This window comes from Schistocerca gregaria, chromosome 3 (assembly GCF_023897955.1).
Source record: "Schistocerca gregaria isolate iqSchGreg1 chromosome 3, iqSchGreg1.2, whole genome shotgun sequence".
In the NCBI taxonomy this organism is placed as follows: domain Eukaryota; kingdom Metazoa; phylum Arthropoda; class Insecta; order Orthoptera; family Acrididae; genus Schistocerca; species Schistocerca gregaria.
The window spans coordinates 773,360,831-773,382,851 of NC_064922.1; the positions used below are offsets into that span (position 1 = coordinate 773,360,831).

Consider the following 22,021-nt stretch of genomic DNA (forward strand, 5'->3'; position numbering starts at 1 on the left):
TTACAACCAGCACACGACAATTTTCTTCATGTTGGCGAAAACACACAGGACTTGAATTTTGTCACTGGTTAATGACAATCGTTATTTCCTTCAGTGAATTCTATTCAGAAATTAAGCCACTTTTACATCGAATGGAATCAACGACACACCTAATAATCATCCTTGGTAGCCGGTAAATCCGCGCGCTACAGTGGAAACCAAATTGTAAGTTCATTTTTCTGTCTCTGTTTGGTGCGGCATGATGGGTAATGTGTTGATAAACGCAGTCATATTAGAAGACCGCATCACGGGACAAAACTACTTGCTTAGGTTGGAAAACTTGTTTGCTGAACACATTCACAACGTTCTTTTGTGCACGCGGACTGCAATGTACTTCCTGCACGACGGAGCCGCTCCACGTTTCTCAGATGTGCAAGGGGAAATCTCAACAGCTCTTACCCCTATTGCTGGATTTGTCATGGCAGTACAATTAACTGGTCGCCAAGATCACCAGACCATAACACGATTCGATTTTTGTTTATGGGGTTGGATGAAGCCTGAGTTTTAAAAACGAAAGTTGAATACAAGAGACGAACTGCTTGGCCGCATCATTAGGGAATGTGCAGAGGCACTTTGACAATAAATGCAACATTGTCTCCTAACAGTGCAGAAATGAACTAAAGTTGACAGTGGAAGAGTCGAACTTTTAATGTGAACAATACAATGGCTGTAATGTGGCATGTACGATAATGCTTAGAGGCGTTGTTTGTACGAGAGATTTTCAATAAGAAATGCTACACTTTTTTTTTCCTCGGCCAATGTCGGTTGAAAAAATGCAAATTTGTTGTGGGAAGTCGTGGAATATTCCCGCTTCAGCACCTATAGTTTCATGAAGTTGCGACAGGTGGCGGCGCTATACGTTACCTTCAAAAGGGCGTCTGTCACGGAGCTGCGTTCCAAGCAAAGAGCTCTTATGGATTTTCTTTTGGCGAAAAACTAGAGTACCGCACATATTCATATGTGCTTACAGAATGTCTACGGTGACGTGATGGTGAACAACGCACGGTTAATCGTTGACATAGGCGTCTGTCATAATCGTAACAATGTCGTGCAAACTTACCCGAGAAGAGCTCACAAAACTTCATTGGACAGTTCTTCCTCTTCCACTCTACAAACCGTACTCGCCCTTTCTAACTTTCATCTGTTTGGCCCAAGGAAGGATGTACTCCGCAGTATGTGGTACGTGGATCGTGAGGAATTTATTAATGCAGTAAGATGTTGGCACCGATGGCGACCAGTAGAATGGCTACATACAGGCCTTCCCAGCAATGTGGCGTAAGGCAGTCGCATTGCATGGAGATTATGTTGAAAAATAGGGTTTTGTAGCCAAAAGAGTGGGGGATAATACGGTGTATGGAAATCTTGAATAAAACCAAAAAATCTGTTGGGTTATTTGTTAGACTCCCTCGTGTTTAAAAGTGTGTATTTTTCAACTGATAATTTGTAAAACACATTAATGACTATCAACATGTGTAAACTTGGCTGCTTGATGATAGGGAAACAAATATCCTTGAACATTAAATGACTTCCATCTTGTAAACAATTCGGAAGGGGAATATTTTGCTTGAGATAATCATTCCTGCTGTGTCACTGAATACTGAGCGTTCCTGCTGGTACTCTCAAAATAGAGCCAGCAAGGTATGTATCTTTCATTACGCAACACTTCGGCATTTCGATTTTGTATCGATTTTTCGTGACCTACGTTAGCATTTAGGATCGCTCAGTACTTGCAGTTCTGGGCTTACAGTTCATTATTCAAATACTTTCAGGAATAGATTGTACTCACTGAGTCCTCATCACGAGAATAATAATACTGCTATAACTCTGCTTGCATTGGAAGAAGAGCTTGTGCCAGGTTTAAGACATTTTACGTCTAAATTTTCCTTGATTTCTTAAGATCACAGAAGAGTTAGAATGTTTTTTAACAATATTACTGCTGATTTCCTTCTCCATCCTTATCCGTTTTAGTTAGTGACCGGCCTCTAATGAATGCGACCACAACGGACCGTTAAGTCTATCTTTCCTTCTCACTCACTCTCTCTCTCTCTCTCTCTCTCTCTCTCTCTCTCTCTGTCTATCTCTCTGTCTCTGTCTCTTTGTCTCTATTTCCAGCATTCCGTTGTACTCCACTTACGGCGATTGGTTGCAATATGATCAGAAAGACAAAGATTCTGAGTTACATACTCCTTTGATCCTGTGACCTTGTCTTAAGACCGTGCGAATTTTATGATTGCTCACATATCGTGTACGTTTAAAACGCCAAAATACAACATTTTGTTTTCAAAAACTCTAAGTCTCTCATTATACATGTTGGCTACGCACAAAAACTAAACCGCGAACAGGAACACAACTTTCAAAAACCGTGTTATGTTCAGTAAGCTGCGTCATAGTAGACAGCAGACCAGAATGAAAGAATATTGAACTACTGAATAACAACATTTCACTCTCAACACACATCACTGACGTGGTGCGTTAGATGTACTTCAGTAACCCCGAAGCAGCCACCGAGAGTTGAAAATTTATCATCTCTGAAGTGATCTGCACTACTGTTAAGAAATTTGTCTCACTAGGACACCAGACGTTCGCCGTTTCCTGACACTGGCTGGCGATAAGAAGTGGATAGACTGACGCTCGTCTACTTCAGAGTGAAGCTGCCGAACGTCTTGCTTCAGATCTCACAACCACGGAAACCACTCGGTAATGAATCTGATCCTTGCATAGGATGTGGAAGTGATTTCCAGACCAGTACCTAACGCTGTCCGTTGTTTTTTTAGTTACGTTTGGGCGCTGTGTATTGAGGAGAAGACGTTGTCCGTACCGCAGAGCTACATATCGTTTCGTCTTTGGTATTTTGTTTAGGATAACATTCCTGCACTGCGTTCAGAGATAGAGTGAACTGATGTATACCGTAATCGTCTAGTCAAAATATGTCGTAATCAAAATTTTCTGCCATATAGCGGACCCTTCTAGTCAAAAAATACCATCAATGGTTTTCGTTAGATGCTGGGATTTTCTTGGGCGGTTAAAATGTGTACTCATTGATCGCCTTCCCCAGTACTCTAATATTGTCAGTATTGACCTGGACGGAAGCATAGCCGTATTCAGAGTGCCGATGCACAAGGTTTGAAGTTGTAGCTCTTGTTTTGCTACTAAATTTTGGATGTGGGAATAAATTTGCACAACCTTTTTTCTCCGTGATATTTGTTGAAAAGCGGGATGTATCCTCTGATCGCTTGTATCACTGGACCAAAGTATGACAACCTTTGCCAAGATCCGTTGTACAATGCTTTTCATCCACGCCTCACACGTAATTAGATAATGAGAGTGTCATGTCACAAGCTCCCGATCTGGTCACCATTTTTCTCTACCTGTAGGTGAAACGCAAATTTCGACGGAATCAGTACTTATATGACGATGGATTTCTGTCGCTGCAACACCTTCAAGATTGGAAAAGTCCAAAAAAAAAAAATAATAATAATTCTCTGTTCCGCTTATCGTACTTAAGCTATGGGACAAATGTCCTTGGCTATAGTCTCCTATTCAGTGCAAAGAGCAAATGATAAGTGTGCCTCTGTGTGTGAGGGACAGAGGTAAGGGGATAGGGCTGGGAAGCGGGGAGGAGGTGTTACCTGTGAACTTCAGCACTGATTGTACAGAAGAGCATTAATTAATTTTGAAGGCTATCTATGCTGAAATTGGGGAAGTATTATTGCTTGGTATTTATTTAATGTCAAAGAAATAATTACACAGTCCACCAAGCTTTGTTTCTTAGATTATTTCAGTGTGTTCTGAACGTAAATAATATAGCGAAACTTAGGAGTAGATACAGAAGAGATACGAGAAGCTACACGTTTCCACTAGTCTGCTAGCGATGCCGATGGCTAGAAATGATTCCCATCGCTATGACTCACGCGAGCAGCGAAAGAGAGAATACCTGCAACCGCTGTAAAAGAAACTGTGGCGCTTAGCGGGGCGTGACCAACTGTCTGACGAACTCTCTAGCTGAAAATTTCTGATTAGAGACACGCTCTGCACTTGCACGAGACTGGAACGAGAAAGTAATCGAGGAACAATTGTTACGAAACCAACCAAAGCTGAAGAACTATACAACGAATTGAATCCATCTCTGTGGACGACGTTCATAAAACAGTAAAACAGTGGACGCTGAACGGGATATAAACAGTGCCGGACTGAAAATCACCGAGAAAGTCTCTTAAGTTTCCATGAAACTGAAATGTTCTTCATTATAAGATTACGAATTATTATAGTTTTGTGTGACATATTTGGAAACACTAGTATCAAGCACATCATGGACGTATAACCAAATAAATCGGATTACCAGCTAACATCACCCACCTACAAACACTACTCCGGTCAGTAAAGAATCCATTATGTACAGATGCTTGCTAACATTCAGAAAAATTTCTTTCAATAAATAACTTCCAATTAAGCAAAATTTTAATCAGTTCCGAGATCACTAGATCGTTAAGAGTCGGCGACAATCATTGAAACTAAAGTTCTAACCCCACTGCCATCTGCATTAGTTTTTCCGTAGATCAATAGATGAGGTGACATTATACCATTGTAACTGAATTTTGTACCTTTTCATCATTAGTATCCAAACATTAGCGAAACGATTAATGGATGAACCACAATAATACCCTTAAGATGACTGGTACCAGGCTTCAATGCCAAGTTTCACTTATAATCATTCCACACCTTTTCTTTGTTCGCAACGTTTTGAATAGTAAGATATACACTGCACAGTTATACATTAAACACGAACCCACTGTTTGGCTCAAGGCACAGTATTTCTACAATAAGCCATTTCGAGGACGGAACTGCGTTATTCGGGGGCAGGTTGGGTTGGGTTGACTTGAGGGAGGAGACCGAACTGCGAGGTCATCGGTCTCATCGGATTAGGGAAGGATGGGAAAGGAAGTTGGCCGTGCCCTTTCAAGATTTGCCTGAAGCGATTTAGGGAAATCACGGAAAACCTAATTCAGGATGGCCGGACGCGGGATTGAACCGTCGTCCTCTTGAATGCGAGTCCAGCGTGCTAACCATTGCCCTACCTCGCTCGGTTCCATGGGTGATATGCACGTCACAAGCATACTTAGGAGCACCCTGCTAGAGACTCTCTTCATATGAAAGAAGTGAAGGTAGGAGAAAAAAAAAGAAAAGAGAAGAAGAAGAAGTGGTCCCTTAATCCCTTATCTGCACGATCCACAGACAAAGTCGAAACGTGTACCAAACAATCTACATGTTTTTGTATCCTCAGGTATGACTTCACATATTTTTCTTTTTCTTTCATTTTATATGAATTTCTAAGCACTTGGATACCCAATACTGTTTGAGTCAACTATTCCCATTTTCACTTTTAATGATATGTACCTGAACTACTTGTTTTTGCAGAAAAATTTCCTTAGAATTTATAAGCGTAGAAACACTGACGGCTGCAGAATTTAGGTCAGAGCATGTTATCCACAAAATGGCTCTTGAACAATGAGTTGTTTCAAGCTCTACTGCCACAGAATCACTAATTACGATCAATGAATGTAAGTGCCAACAGCCATATGGGGTGGAAATCTTTTGAGTAGCTGTAAGATTTCTAGGATATAATTTCTCACACAAAGAGACAGTAATATTGGCTGTCACAACGTTGCATCAAATTAAGATGAAACACCCACGAAAACTACTCGTAAAATGTGTGCGCACTGGGTGCCACTAGTTTAGCAATCCTGGCGTTGGAAAGTCTACTTCTAAACACACAGTAAATCCACGGTTTTGCGGCAAATGAAGCAAATATACTAATGTCACCTAGAGACTAACTGCAACAGTAAATAAGGCGTTATTTGAAACGAAGACATTTCTGCGCATCTCGCAATAAACATTCTGTCTGCATAGCAATCATCGTCTTTCAGGCCATCAAACCAATTACGTCACCACTCTGTACATCAACTTCCAAGAACAATGCATTTTTTTACGACTTTATTGCATTTTTAGATCAGCCATGCACCAGGCTCCTTTAATTCACTGTACGACATTCCGAGAAAATATTGTGTTATTTCGTGCCCATGAAATTTTTGATTTCCCTTCTAACATATGTGTTAACAAAATTTTCATACTCGATGAGTTGATGAATTTTGTGTTTATGGCAGATTTTTCATGATCTTCTCCACTAATCCAGAAGCAGAGCTTTATTCTCCGCCCCGTAATTGACAAATTTCTTTATCTTTTCGAAATATAAGTTCCACATCTACTCTTCATTGTTTTTATTTTATTTATTCGCATTTAATTATTATTCGGCTATTTTCAACGTCGCAGACTCATTCTCAGTTACTCATTCTCGTCAAAGGAGCTGTAACAGCGACACTAAAATTAGATACATATATGACATACACTGGCCAAAGAAGGCAGTAGTCAAAGCAATCTTTAGGTATTCGGCTGCGTAATACAGGAAATCTTCGAAAACATAGCGGTAGATGGGTAAGGATTTGGTCCCCATTTTCACCAAATGCGAATCCCGACCCTTATCAACATCTGACCTCTTGTGTACGACTGATATTTTACATCACCAGTCTGGCTAATAACATGTGAGGAAATGAAATGTTGACTCAGGAATCGTGAGAAGGCATCTGTGAGTTGTCTATGCAACAACGGCTTTTTTCAGCAGAAAGTACTGTGGTGAAAGGGTCCGGAAAAATGCGAGACCTGCCCACTTAGGAAAAGTTGTCTGCCGATCGAGATGCAGGTAATCGGTTGCGCAACACAGGAGCCGGTAGTCGTTCTCCCAAATCAGAGGATAGCTTTCGACGATGACCTCTGCAGCTGCAACACCAGGCTTTCGTTACGTCAGGTGGCTCAACTCGTCCCGGAAGTTTTGCGCTGAGACCGCAAACTACGACATTCCTCCTACGGTTGCCTTCTTTATTCCTTGTCTGTTACACCTGCAGAGACCTCAGTCATACATTCAATGAACAGTGAAAATTGCACATATAAGAAGCTACGTAGCTGCTACAATCGTGAAGATAGTTGTGACTTGGTTAAATCATAACAAAGTGCGTTTTGTGAATGAAATGAAGAACCCATGAGGATGACGGTACGTAACTTAAATCACAGACAAGTAGATAAGTTGCCTACAAAGACAAAAATAACATTTCGTAAACGTTTGGAATGTGACGTAAAACATTTAAATTTGAGAACGGTATTTTCAGGGCGACGTTTTTGGATGGATATTAACGGATTTCTAGTCAAGGTAGATTTTTGTGTAGCCTCAATTTCCACGGAATCCTCTATCGTCGAAATCTTGAGATTACATGCAAATTTAACGCCGTCAACACTATTCGATCTGTGACACATTTCTTCAACATTTAAACGCGACTAAAACTTTTAGTTCACAAATGGGCAGCTGCGTCATCCTTTCTATCGGGCGGGCATAGCAGTTTGTGAAGTTGGAAAGAGAGATGCTAACATGCAAACCTTTGCTTCAAATAGTGAGGCATGCAGTTACTAATGTGTTAATGTAACATGTTCATCTACTGATAGCGAAATACAGGAGTACCTGAAAGAGACAAAAGTTTGATGTAGGACCTGGCAGTTGACACTAGACGTTGATAATTGTTACTAATTATACATAACAAGCGGAAAGGCCAATTTTTGTTCGATTACACGATTGGCATGAATGACCGGAAACTGCAGCTCAAACTCATCAGAAAATTTACTCTTTTTTTTATTCGATTTCTCAACAACAATATCCTGATGTCGTAAGACAAAGAAGATGTTGTTGAAAAACAGGAATGAATTATAGGTATTTCTTTCATCTTCCATTGCTGATACAACAAAGTTTTTTATTGTACAGAAATTACTATGGAAAAATAAGTTCCCGAAATCAGACTGCGAATATACCCAAAAAACGTTTGGCGTTTGATTGATCTTAGTCTTCTCAAAAAGGTTTATACAGATGTGTACCCACTCCAAGCAACCACCTTGTGGAAACATATGAAGATTTAGAATTTTAATATGACTATTACATTTGTTAAGAAGGTACGTATACGATTTCACAAAATACGAGGAATGCTCAATAAGTAATGTAACACTTTTTTTTCTTTGCCAATTTCGGTTAAAAAAAATGTGAAATTTATTGTGGGACATGTGGAATATTCGCCCTTCGGCCCCTGTAGTTTCAAGAAGTTCTTGCAGGTGGCAGCGCTATACGTAGCCTTCAAAACGGCGTCTGTAACGAGGGTGCCTTCCAAGCAAAAAGCTATCATTGTATCTTTTGGCGGAACACAAGATCATCACAGACATTAACGGGCACTTGCAGAAAGTCTACGGAGACCTGGCTGTGCACAGAAGCACTCATCCTGGCACGCTGGGCAGGGCGTGTGTCACCATCGCAGTAAGGTGGCACAAGCCTGTCCGATCTCCCGCATGCAAGCCAGCTGTACTCAGCTGTGACTCCTGAGGTATTGGAACGTGCGCACACTCTCATTCGAGGTGATGGACGGATTACAATCAAACACCTCGCTGCTCCATGGCAAGTCACTGTTGGTAGTGCTGACACAATCGTCCATCAGTTGGATTACTTAAAGGTGTGTGCCCCTACAACCCGTATCTCGCACCATCCGACTGCCATCTGTTTGGCCCGGTGAAGGACGAACTCCGCATTCTATGGGAAACAGTAAGTTGATGATGCGGAGTTCTTTTACGCAGAAAGATGTTGGCTCCGACATCGACCAGTAGAATGGTACCATGCGGCCCTACAGGCCATCCTAGTAATTTGGTGTAAAGGCCTTCGCATTGTACAGAGATTATATTGAAAAATAGGTTTTGTAGCCAAAAGTGTGGGGAAAAATACTATGTACTGGAATCCTGACTAAAAGTAATCTGCCTTCAGAAAAAAAGTGTTGGTTTACTTATTGAATGATCCTCGTAAAATAACTCTTTGAGTCATCAAAACTTTACAAATTGACAGCTTGTTTGGATGGGACAAAAGCCCAAGACTTCGCAAATCCCACAGATTCTATCTGTAAAAAATATAAAAGCACCAAATACCAACTCACGTCACTAAAATTAGAAAGTGGACTAAACTATACCACAATCAATATTAATGAAGAGACCGATACCCAATGGAGAGAAATCCTATAACTCTACGAACGCTGCAAGATTTCGTTAACACTGGGATGAATCTTTCATTCTGCACCGGAGTGTGGTTTATTTGAAATCTTCCTAGCCTGAAGTACTGCATCTGCCCCTGCAATTTGAGCCGCAGTTGTCACCACAGGAAAATCGTTACTTCAAGGACAGCTCCGAGGCAGACACCCTATAGCGTGCATTCCATTGGACCCAAACCACCACTATTTGCGACTGCAGTGGTGTCAAGCGAGAGCTCGTTGGAGTGGCGGGTGGAGGTCTGTTGTGTTTTCTGACGAAAGCTGGTTCTGCCTCTGTATCAGTGATGGCCGTCTGTTTTTTAAAAGGAGGCCGTCTGTGGGCTAGACACAATGGACCTGCATGTGAAGGTACGTTCTGGGGTGCGTTTTCGTACAATTGAAGGAGTACTTTCGTGGTTATCCCATGCACCCTCATTCTAAATTTGTAGGCCAGTGGGGTGATCTGACCTGTTGTGCTGCAATTTACGAATAGCGTTCTAGGGGGTGCTTTCCAACGGGATAACGCTCGCCCACATACCGTTGTTGTAGCCCATGCACTACAGAGAGTTGACATGTTGCATTGTCCTGCTCGATCACCAGATCTGTCTCCAATCGAGCACATATGGGACGGCATCCGACGATTATTTCCGGCGTCATTCACAACCAGCATTAGCTGTTACTGTACTGATCGGCGAAGTGCAACGGGCATGGAACTCCATCCCACATACTGACATCCGGTACCTGCACAAGACAATGCATGCACGTTTGCATTCTTGTGTTCAACATTCTGGCTGTTACACCGATTATTAATGTATCAGGATTTCACATTTGCGATGGAATATCTGCCGCTTACTTTAATCTGTGATCTTGCAATATTAATCAATTAAATACGTTGCTTAGACAAAATGTATTCTAGAAATTTCAATATTCTACATTAATTGCTTTTTTTCTGTGGTGTATGTTTAATTAGATACACTACTGGCCATTAAAATTGCTACACCTCGAAGCCGATGTGCCACAGACGTGAAATTTAACCTACAAGAGGCAGATGCTGTGATATGCAAATGATTATCTTTTCGGAGCATTCACACAAGGTTGGCGCCGGCGGGGACACCTACTACGCGCTGACAACAGGATAGTTTCCACACCGATTTCTCATACACAAACAGCAGTTGACCGGCGTTCGCTGGTGAAACGTTGTTTAGATGCCTCGTGTAAGGAGGAGAAATTAATACCATCACATTTCCGACTTTGATGAAGGTCGTATCGTGGCGTATCGCGAATGTGGTTTATCGAATCGCGACATTGCTGCTCGCGTTGGTCGAGATCCAATGACTGTTAGCAGAACATGGAATCAGTGGGTTGAGGAGGGTAATACGGAACGCCGTGCTGGATCCAAACGGCATTGTATCACTAGCAGTAGAGATGACAGGCATCTTATCCGCATGGCTGTAACGGATCGTGCATCCACGTCTCGGTCCATGAGTCAACAGATGGGGACATTTGCAAGACAACAACCATCAGCAGCATGGGCGATCAACTCGGAGACCATGACTGCGGTTACCCTTGACGTTGCATCACAGACAGAAGTGCCTGCGATGGTGTGCTCAACGACGAACCTGGGTGCACGAATGGCAAAACGTCATTTTTTCGGATGAATCCAGGTTCTGTTTACAGCATCATGATTGTCGTGTCCGTGTTTGGTGACATCGCGGTGAACGCAAATTGGAAGCGCGTATTCGTCATCACCATACTGGCGTATCACCCGGCGTGATGGTATGGGGTGCCATTGGTTACATGTCTCGGTCACCTCTTGTTCGCATTGACGGCACTTTGAACAGTGGACGTTCCATTTCAGATGTGTTACGACCCGAGGCTCTACCCTTCATTCAACCCCTGCGAAACCCCAAATTCCATCAGGATAATACACAACCGCATGTTGCAGGTCCTGTACTGGCCTTTCTGAATACAGGAAATGTTAGACTGCTGCCCTGGCCAGCACATTCTCTAGATCTGTCATCAACTGAAAACGTCTGGTCAATGGTGGCCGAGCAATTGGCTCGTCACAATACGCCAATCACTACCCTTGATGAACTGTGGTATCGTGCTGAACCTGCATGGGCAGCTGTACCTGTACACGCCATCCAAGGTCTGTTTGACTCAATGCCCAGGCGTATCAAGGTCGTTATTACGGCCAGACGTGGTTGTTCTGGATACTGATTTCTCAGGACCTATGCACCCAAATTGAGTGAAAATGTAATCACATGTCATTTCTAGTATAATATATTTGACCAATGAATACCCGTTTATCATCTGCATTTCTTATTGGTGTAGCAATTTTAATGGCCAGTAGTGTAGAAGTCATTGCAGCAAAATTAGAGCCAGGACTAAGTCATTCAGCTTCGGCCGTGCATTGAGCGGTGTCGTCCTGTGCGTGTTGCAGACAGGATGAGGACGTGGACTCGGCTGCTGGTGGCGGCCCTCGCGCTGAGCTCAGCGGCCGTCGTTCTGTCGGCGCCCGTGCCCGAGGACGAGACGGAGGCGCTCGCACGGGACGAGCCCGCCATCCTGGCCGCCAAGCAGCAGCTCGTCAAGGTCAGTGCTACCTCGTTAGAGGGATCTGTACAGTGGCGTCACTAATTTATTGTTCCAGAGGAAGGTCAGCAAGATAGTCAGTGGTTCTAGGGGCGACAAGTTCTGTTGGCTAAAATATTCTGAATGTAAAACTGTCCTACAGTCGCATCTTCTGGCGGGGACTATTCAGGAGGATGTCATCGGAGAAACATAGACGACAAATATTTCAGATAAAAAGGGAGCCAAAGCTGTTAAAGTATGGTGGCACAGAATAATGCTGAATATTATGTGGCTAGATCGGATAAGTAATAAAGAGGTAGTGAGTCGAATTCAGGAGAATAGAAAATTGATGCGCAACTCGACTAAAATTAAGGGATCGCTTGATAAGCAACATCCTCCGGCATTAGGAAATTGAAGCTTAATCGTCAGCTAGGTATTGGAAGTAAGTTAGTGGGGTAAAGTTTCTAGAGGGAGACCAAGGATCTACAACACTAAGTAGTTTCAATTGGATGTAGAAGGGTTATTCAATAAGAAAATGTAAAAATAAATCTTTTGAAGGAATCTATTAGAAAATGGAGTACAACATTTGTATGTCAACGTATTCCCCCTTGAGCTGGACAAGCGTCTCAATACCATGTAAAAAAAAATTTTGGGGGGGCATGTACGTAACCGGTTATGCACTACTGCCCGGAGTTCCTACCAAAATTCAGCCACTAAGAGCTACTTTCAGTGGGTTGAAAATGTGATGCTCTGAAAGTGCCAAATCATGGAAAGGGGGGCGGGGGTGAGGTATGGAAGAGGTGGCAATCACACGAACATCAGGTCTCGCTGTACTCGTCCATGGTCTTTCCTTCCATTCTTTCATTTCTGATGTCAACTCTGTTGTAACTTGCATCACACACACTTTCTTCAAAATCAGTACGCTATGAACAATATGATGACCTGATTCGGTACTAATGTTCGTCATAGCTGCAATATCTCCCACCGTAATAAGCCTGTTTCCCCCGTATCAACTCGTCAACTCTCGCAACGTTGTTCTTCGAGACTGCGTAGAGAGAGCCCATCTGGCCAATCTTCAAACTTTGTTTTACCCAGTTTGTACGTATCTGCCCACTCCCACACCTGTGTTCGACTGAAACAATTTTCAGCATCTTGCACTGTCATCCGACGGTGAATTTCGATTGGTTTCAACCCTTCAACTACAGAAATCTAATTACACTCTGCAGCTCCACGGTGGTGCAAACTTGTTTCCCAGCATCCCTTTCGTGAGGCAGGTGTGCCAGCTCTAATTTATAATGACTCTAGGACACCACCGTAACATAACAAAGAAGTACAAGTTTTGCCGAAGTTTTCTTTTTTATGCAAGCTTTCCTATTATTTATTGAATGTTGTGGTAGTTATGCAGAGATGAAGAGGCCTGCACAGGGTAGACTTGCTCGCAGGGTTGCATCAGACTCAAGACCACAACAACAACATCATCTAACTACACACACCAAAGGAAGTCTTGCATCACCCAAGCTCCCAGAGTTACCGATTATAGACGGTGACTGTGGATATTGTATCAGAGACGCAGTCCCTTTGACTGTTCAGAGATTTCACTAAACCGCCCAAAGATGCAAACAACCACGCATCAGAAGCGCCTATTAGACGGAAGAAGTCCGATAGCCGATCAGTTCCAGTCATTCTACCAGGAAAGTGATACACGGCTCGAGTTGTCTGTAGTTCAATCATGCCTGGATGGTCAATACTGCGATTCGATCGCGTCCGCATTGTTATTTTGTGCCATGAAGGGCTCTCAACAAGTGTCCGGGCATCTCGGAGTGAACCAAAACGATGTTGTTCGAACATGGGGGAAATACTGAGATATAGAAACTGTCGATAACATGCCTCGCTCAGGCCGTCCAAGGGCTACTACTGCACTACATAACCGCTACCTATGGATTATGGCTCGGAAGCATCCTGACAGCACCGCCACATCATTGAATATTGCTTTTCGTGCAGCCACAGGACGTCGTGTTAAGAGTTAAACTGTGCGCGATAGGCTGCATGATGCGCAACTTCACTCCCGACGTCAACACCGAGGTCGATCTTGGCAACCACGACACCATGTAACACGGTATAAATGGGCCCAACAACATGCCGAAAGGACCGCTCAGGATTGGCATCACGTTCGCTTCGCCGATGAGTGTCGCATATACCTTCAACCACACAATCGTCGGAAACATGTTTGGAATCAACCCGGTCAGGCTGAACGCCTTAGGCACACTGTCCAGCGAGTGCAGCAAGGTTACCTGATGTTTTGGGATGTCATTATGTGGGACCGCTGGTGGTCATGGATTGCCCCGTAACGACTGTACGATACACGACTGCCATCCTCCGACCGATACAGCTACCATATCGGCATCATATTAGCGAGGCATTCGTCTTCATGGACGAAAATTCGTGCCCCCTTCGTGTACATCTCGTGAATGACTTCCTTCAGGATAACGACATCGCTCGACTAGAGTGGTCAGCATGCTTTTCCGATATGAATCATATCCGACATGCCCAGGATAGACTTGACGTGACCCACCAACCACTCTTAGGGATCTGCACCGAGTCCCCGTTGAGGAGTGGGGCAATCTAGACCAACAGTGCCTTGATGAACTGGTGGATAGTATGCCACTACGACTACAGGCACGCATCAATGCAAGAGGGCCTGCTACTGGGTATTAGAGGTACCGGTGTGTACAGCAGTCTGGACCACCACCCCTGACGGTCTCGCTGTATGATGGTACAACATGCAATGTGTGGTTTTCATGAGCAATAAAAAAGGCGGAAATGATGTTTGTTGGTCTCTATTCCAGTTTTCTGTACAGGTTGCGGAGCTCTCGGAACCGAAATGATGCAAAACATTTTTCTTGATGTGTGTATTTTGATGATGACTGTTCCGTTGTTCTGTTGGAATATCTCAGAAAAGCTCTTGCGTTCAAAGTATCAATTATCAGTCATATGTATTCCAGACATCGTCTTCCCCCGAAAATTTTGCTCTCTACGGATGTCTCTGCTTCCATGGAAGTTATTCCCTGATGTATTAACACAGGCCCTATAGCCCCATCCCTTCTTCTAGTTAGTGGTTTGCACTTATTCGTCTCCTTGTCGATTCCTTTTCCTTACCAGTCCACTTGATTCTTCTGCAACTCCAAAATTCAAACACTTTAATTCTGTCCTTTTCCATGTTTCACTTCCATACAATGCTGTGCTCCACTGTCGACAGTTTCCCTTATATTTGATGCTCGTAGGCTTATTTTGGGAAAAAATGCTCTCTTTGTCCGTTATACTGTACTTCGTACGTGCAGCGTGCACTCCTTTCATTTCCCCTCGCGGGAAGAAATAAATAAAACACTTTAGAATACTTAGATGTACTGTGTAGTATAAGTAAAATACAGCTGCTCACAGAGGGCCATTGCGGGTTGTAATTACCGTGATATGGCAGAGAAACTTGGTAATGCGTTAATGCGGAACTGATTTACTCCGGAAAAAAATTGCTTCCAATTTTCGCCACCACGTGCAAATCTGGCATCTTCACGTCTTCGTTGCTCATATTGAACAAATGTGTAAGTGGCGATTAATAATAAAAAAATCTCTTATTTCCTCTGTTCTGCCCACATCCCGTTCGCAATCCATTAAATTCGGATCCTTTTTATACGTCTTTCTCGCATTCACAGAATTTTACTTGGTGGCAAAAATTGGAACTAATTCCTTTTTTCGTAAATCAGTTCCGCATTTAACGCATTACAACATTTACCAAGTTTCACTGCCATGCCATTATTACAGCCAGCACTGGACCTCTGCGAGTAGGTGCACATTAATTATAACCATCCTGTGCATTACACTGTTGTCAGGAACCGGCACTAACTCACTCAATGTAGCTTGGCTAGTCACTGACCTGTTTCACAAGACGTCTGTTTCCTGCGGCACCTTCTTTGTTGGCTGAAGTCCATACCACCATCTGCGGCCCCTATACGGTAACAGATCAATCATGTTAGGCAGAGGCTGCGCCTTACAGGAAACAACGAGAGAGAAGCCAACCGAATAGCTTCCGTGGCTCCTATAGTGCGCAATGGATACTTAAGAGTTGGCCGTCTACAACCTTAATTTTTCTCTAACTCTTCTTGACCCAGTGATCAGCGGGGTCTGTTTGAGATGTAGGCCTTTGTAGGCCTTGATAATTCTCATCCAAATTACAGAAAGGTAGTGGAGGGGCAGAAAAGTTCACAATTAGAAACACGAATCAGAAGGGAGATTGAGGTTTAATGTATCGTCGATGGCGACGTGCAGGCTACAGACACTTGCTCAGTTGGAGAAGTATGGGGATAGAAGTGAGCTGCGACCAAATCGGGAACTATATTGCTGTTACCCACAATGGCATAGAATGCCTTGTCTGTGATCGGAACTTTTCCATAAGGTAGCCCCCATCTCGTGGTCGTGCGGTGGCGATCTAGCTTCCCACGCCCGGGTTCCCGGGTTCGATTCCCGGCGGAGTCAGGAATTTTCTCTGCCTCGTGATGACTGGCTGTTGTGTGATGTCCTTAGGTTAGTTAGGTTTAAGTAGTTCTAAGTTCTAGGGGACTGATGACCATAGATGTTAAGTCCCATAGTGCTCAGAGCCATTTTAGCCCTAAGGTAGTGAGAGTCTAGCGCCTAAACAGCTGCATCCCGCAGCTCATCTTCATTAGACAGAAAACAGGTGGAGCCGTGGTAATACGTGGCCCTGCTTCGTACAGCGGTGTTTAAGCTCATTCAGTTCTGTTTGCGTGACAATCCAAAGAGCTGTGGCGTAACCGTGGTCTCCAGAATACTGTTCTTGCAGGAGTTACGGCACTTGAGGGGACACGCTAGTTAGAAAGCTGCACGTAACTGTTACCGTGCATTCTGGGCAGTCAGCGGGAAGGAACAGGCGGCCGGCTGTAGCTGAGACATGACACGGCGGCTCGCTCGCCTGGCAGAAATAATCGCCTGGCGACGTTTTGCGCGCAAGGGTGTAGCGGCTGGCGCGGTGACTCAACAAGCGCCGGTCGGCCACCGCCCGCCGTAGCGGCGTTGAGCAATGCGCGGGACGTGTGTGCATAATGTGTGAGTGCGTGTGCGTGCGTGCGTGTGTGTGGCCAAATAGCGTCGCCTGGTGCCTCTCTGGTGGTGTGGGAGGTGACAGCTACACATGCTACAGCTACCAACCATCTCGGTACAAGTTGAGGGTGATAGCGAGCTTCTCTCCTGACCGTGAAGGTACAAGGGATGTCTATCGGCCGTCGTGTCATCCTATGCTTTGAGAGTTATGCGGATGCGGCGAGGAGAGTCACGTGGTCAGAAAACCGCTCTTCCGGCCGTTTTGCACACGTTCTATACTGCGCAGCCGCTACTACTTGGTCAGTTGGTATCAAGAGGCTTAGTAGCGCATCCGTACCAGTCCTCCCATGCGAAAAATCTTTGGCACTGCGTGAGTCGAATCAGGGTCCTCCGCATGGCAGCCATCTGCACTGGTAAATCAGCTACGTAGGCGAACAACTGAACGTAATACGTACTTCAAATTATTATTTTCTTTTGCTGTTACTGTGAAAGGGGCCTTCCTCCGCTGTGCTGTGCCGGTGAACTACGTAATTTTAGCGTTATTTCTCGGAATAGCGAAATAAATGTCACTCATTTCACATGAAGGAAAAAGCCCAACGTTTGTTCTCCGGCACAAAGACGCTGTTTTGGAAGAGGACTCTAGGTAACATTTCCTAACCACACACCGTTGAAGATATTGTGTTGTGACTTCGGAAAGGCTAACGAGAACGAGTGGACCAAAAGAAAACTAATGAAGATACACTGAAATAGACCAACGAGCAGAGAAATCTCATATCAACTACGCTAAAAGGCAGACAAAAATTTTCGAACATTCTTTGAGACACAATTAATTCCTAACAGACATACCGGAAGCCAAAATTTTAGTGGGTAACACCAAGGGGAGGCCAAGAAATAAGATATTCGAAGTACTGAAATGCAGAAATTATCGAGAAATGAAGAGGGCACAGGGAGTGAGTGACAACGGTTTCAGCTACATTAAGTATTGTTTAGAAGAAGAAGAAGGAAGAAGAAGAAGAAGAGCGAGAAGATGTGTATACTTTAAAGTAGAGGGTAAATAATTGCATAACCATATATTTCCACAAATGTATGCATTGATATCAGTAGAAAGTTCTTAATATTTCAGTATTTGTGTGGTACAGTTAAGAAGATATTGGAAACAGAAGGTCGGCGACAGTATTTGAAGTCTATAACGTAGTTCTGCGATATGAATGTCGAATACTAACATAATTTCCGGCAAGAAGAACAGAGATGGCAAAATTTAAATCTGTTAGTCTCTTATCAGACTATAGGTTACTGCATATGAAGAGGAAAGCAAATACGAGACAGATCTGAATAGGCTACAACAAGATGTGGGAAGAATAAGAAGCAACACGAAGCACAAATAGTTGGGGCCAGTATTCTTAGATAGTGCTCCAATTCAAAACAAGGGAGCAGAAGAGCCGATACCTCCAATGAAATGCGATCTGAGAAAATTTCGATTTCTTTGTCAAGTTAAGGAATTTAAATCTTTAATCCGTGCAAGAAGATAATTAGAAGAAACATTGTCCTTTATACATGCAACACGAAATCAAAATTTTTAACTGAGAGACGTGTTCTAATCAAAGTTAAAGTGAAACACTAAAGGAGACTGAGAGCACATTCAGGTAATTCATAAAAAAAATTACTTGGAAAACGCGTAGATTGAAAGAGACAATAAAATAATAATCATTAGGCTACGACGACCGGTTCTGGAATTCAAGAGATGGTACGTTGTGTGGCTCGTCGTGCGAATGCTGAAATGCCATCTACAGATATAAGTGAGGAATGACAGACCTTATGTGACGTCTTTTAAATTTTGCGCAGATTACGTGAAATAACACACTCTTCTAGCAGACGTTTCTCCTAGGTCAGTGCTAGCAACCCCCGGAAGGTGTAACCCATCCACAAAACTCTTTCCTCAACTCAAATGAGCGTTGTCAGTCAATCATTATGTGGTAACCAACAGCCTGTCAGTGGATGGATGGGATGGAAAAGGCACCACCGATGTACTGTAAAAATAAGTACAACAGTTGATAGCGTGAACAATTTTATCAATTTTACAGTAATTTCAACACCGGACAATGATGTGACAGCATGTTTCCGCAATTTTAGTATCATAGCTACTCCGCCCCTTCTCTACTTTGCGAATATTGCCAATGTAGATAGATGGCCGTGCAGTATGTCCATTCATTGTTTGCTGTTGAACACATAAATCAACAAAGCCTACCAGACAGTGCTCTACATACAATACTGGCCATTAAAATTGCTACACCAAGAAGAAATGCAGATGAGAAACGGGTATTCATTGGGCAAATATATTATAGTAGCACTGACAAGTGATTACATTTTCACGCAATTTGGCTGCATAGATCCAGAGAAAACAGTATCCAGAACAATCCCCTCTGGCTATAATAACGGCCTTGATAAACCTGGGCATTGAGCTTCAATGGCGTGTACAGCTTCAGCTGCCCATGCAGCTTCAACACGATACCACAGTTCATCAAGAGTAGTGACAGGCGTATTGTGACGAGCCAGTTGCTCGGCCACCATTGACCAGACGTTTTCAATTGGTGAGAGATCTAGAGAATGTGTTGGCCAGGGCAGCAGTCGAACATTTCCTGTATCCAGAAAGGCCCGCACAGAATATGCAACATTATCCTGCTGAAATGTAGGGTTTCACAGGGATCGAATGATGGGTAGAGCCACGGGTCGTAACACATCTGAAATGTAGCGTCAACTGTTCAAATTTCCGTCAATGCGAACAAGAGGTGACCGAGACATGTAACCAATGGCACCCCATACCATCACGCCGGGTGATACGCCAGTATGGTGATGACGAATATGCGCTTCCAATTTGCGTTCACCGCGATGTCACCAAACACGGACACGACAATCATGATGCTGTAAACAGAACCTGGATTCACCCGAAAAAATGACGTTTTGCCATTCGTGCACCCAGGTTCGTCGTTGAGCACACCATCGCAGGCACTTCTGTCTGTAATGCAACGTCAAGGGTAACCGCAGTCATGGTCTCCGAGTTGATCGTCCATGCTGCTGATGGTTGTTGTCCTGCAAATGTCCCCATCTGTTGACTCATGGACCGAGACGTGTGTAACCAATGGCACCCCACACCATCACGCCGGGTAATACGCCAGTATGGCGATGACGAGTACACGCTTCCAATACGCTTTCACTCCGGTGTTGCCAAACACGGATGCGATTATCATGATGCAGTAACCAGAATCTGGATTCATCCGAGAAAATGACGTTTTGCCATTCGTGCACCCAGGTGCACCATCGCAGGCGCTCCTGTCTGTGATGCAGAGTCAAGGGTAACCACAGTCATGGTGTCCGAGCTAATAGTCCATGCTGCTGCAAACGTCGTCGAACTGTTCGTGCAGATGGTTGTTGTCTTGCAAACGTCCCCATCTGTTGACTCAGGAATCTAGACGTGGCTGCACGATCCGTTACAGCCATGCGGATAATATGCCTGTCATCTCGCCTGCTAGTGAAACGAGGCCGTTGGGATTCAGTACGGCGTTCCGTATTACCCTCCTGAACCCACCACTTCCATATTCTCCTAACAGTCATTGTATCTTGACCACTTCGAGCAGCCCTGTCGCTTTGCGATAAACGGCAATCGCGATAGGCTACAATCCGACCTTTATCGAAGTCGGAAACGTGATGGTACGCATTTCTCCTCCTTACACGAGGCATCACAACACCGTTTGACCAGGGAACGCCGGTCAACTGCTGTTTGTGTATGAGGAATCGGTTGAAAACTTTCCTCATGCCAGCACGTTGTATGTGTCGCCACTGGCACCAACCTTGTGTGAATGCTCTGAAAAGCTAATCATTTGCATAACACAGCATCTTCTTCCTGTCGGTTAAATTTTGCGTCTGTAGCACGGCATCTTCGTAGTGTACTAATTTTAATGGCCAGTTGTGTACATTGTGATCTGAGTGTATCTTCTGGCTGTTCGCATTTTCTTCCAGGTAGTGTATCTATGAGAAAGAGTTCAGGACGAGTGAAGTCGGAAGGACGACATAGAAACACTGTGGGTTCGGAGTGGCTTATGGGAGAATCAGTTTAGGTACAGGAACTGTAAGAAAATGCAGTTCATCCATAAAGGAAGCAGCTAACAAAATACTAGTTCTAACAGTAATTGAGAATCCTTGTTAATCCGGGGTACTTACTACGTAAGATTAGAAGAGTCGTCTCGACATTATCTCTCTTCGTTTACTCAGTGCCATTGTTTCATGAGACGCTCATCCAACTACCAATGAAGCCTTGCGGATGTCGGGATACCTACTGTTACGATTACTGAATGCATATTACAAGATGTGTCAGGATACATAATACTCAGAATCCGACCCTCAGAGGATATTTGATCCCATCTGGCATTTTATCGGCAGTTGATCTTCTTGTGCATCGTTAGCGGGTAGATTGATGGATTGGTTGAGGGCGGGTTTGATGATAATTCGTGATGTACTACCCATCGTACTCGGTAAAACGGCTTTGGGAGTAGGTATGGAGACTTGAATTGCATTTTGTCTTTATTTTGCCTCTTGAAATTGGTCTCTCGGTGTCAGGGATTGAGCAGCTATATTAGAGAGCAGATGTAGCAGTAGACGTGAAGCGTGTGGTAGCTCCGGTCGCCATTCAGAAGGAAACGCAATCCAACGACAACTCGGGAGACAAGCTGATGGTACAATACAAATTCACGGAGGCTCTTGCTGCTCTAGTACGCAGCAAAGAAACGTCTTTGTAAGAGAGTAAAAGAAACGTAAAGATGACCTCACCAGTGGCTCCGAACAATGAAAAAAAAATGGTGAAGTCGATGAGGTGCTGCCTTGTAGAAATACGTTATGCTGCACGATTTTTTATTCTGTGTTCCTCACTGAATAATTATGCAAGATACAGTAATATAAGTCAGATGGCTGTAGTTAATAATAATAAAATTCGACTGAGGGCTCTCAAAAGCATGGCCAACAGCGCCCTTATTGGCAACTGTATTTATTTCTTTCTTCTTTCGAATGGGCCAGCTAAGGACCATGATATTCAGCTTTACAGCCTGAAGAGGGGCTTGATATTTGTCCAGTAATCCCCCGTTCTCTGGCTATGT

General features: G+C 43.8%; 1 protein-coding gene across 1 annotated transcript in view; it reads left to right on the forward strand.

Annotated features, from left to right (window-relative positions):
• LOC126354136 (keratin, type I cytoskeletal 9-like) overlaps positions 1–22,021 on the forward strand; it is a 115,924-nt gene that overhangs the window by 13,701 nt on the left and 80,202 nt on the right. Inside the window, exon 2 of the mRNA XM_050003533.1 lies at positions 11,638–11,789. Within this exon, the coding sequence (XP_049859490.1) occupies positions 11,643–11,789 (147 nt within the window). The 5' untranslated portion in view covers positions 11,638–11,642. The remainder of the gene's footprint in view (positions 1–11,637; positions 11,790–22,021) is intronic.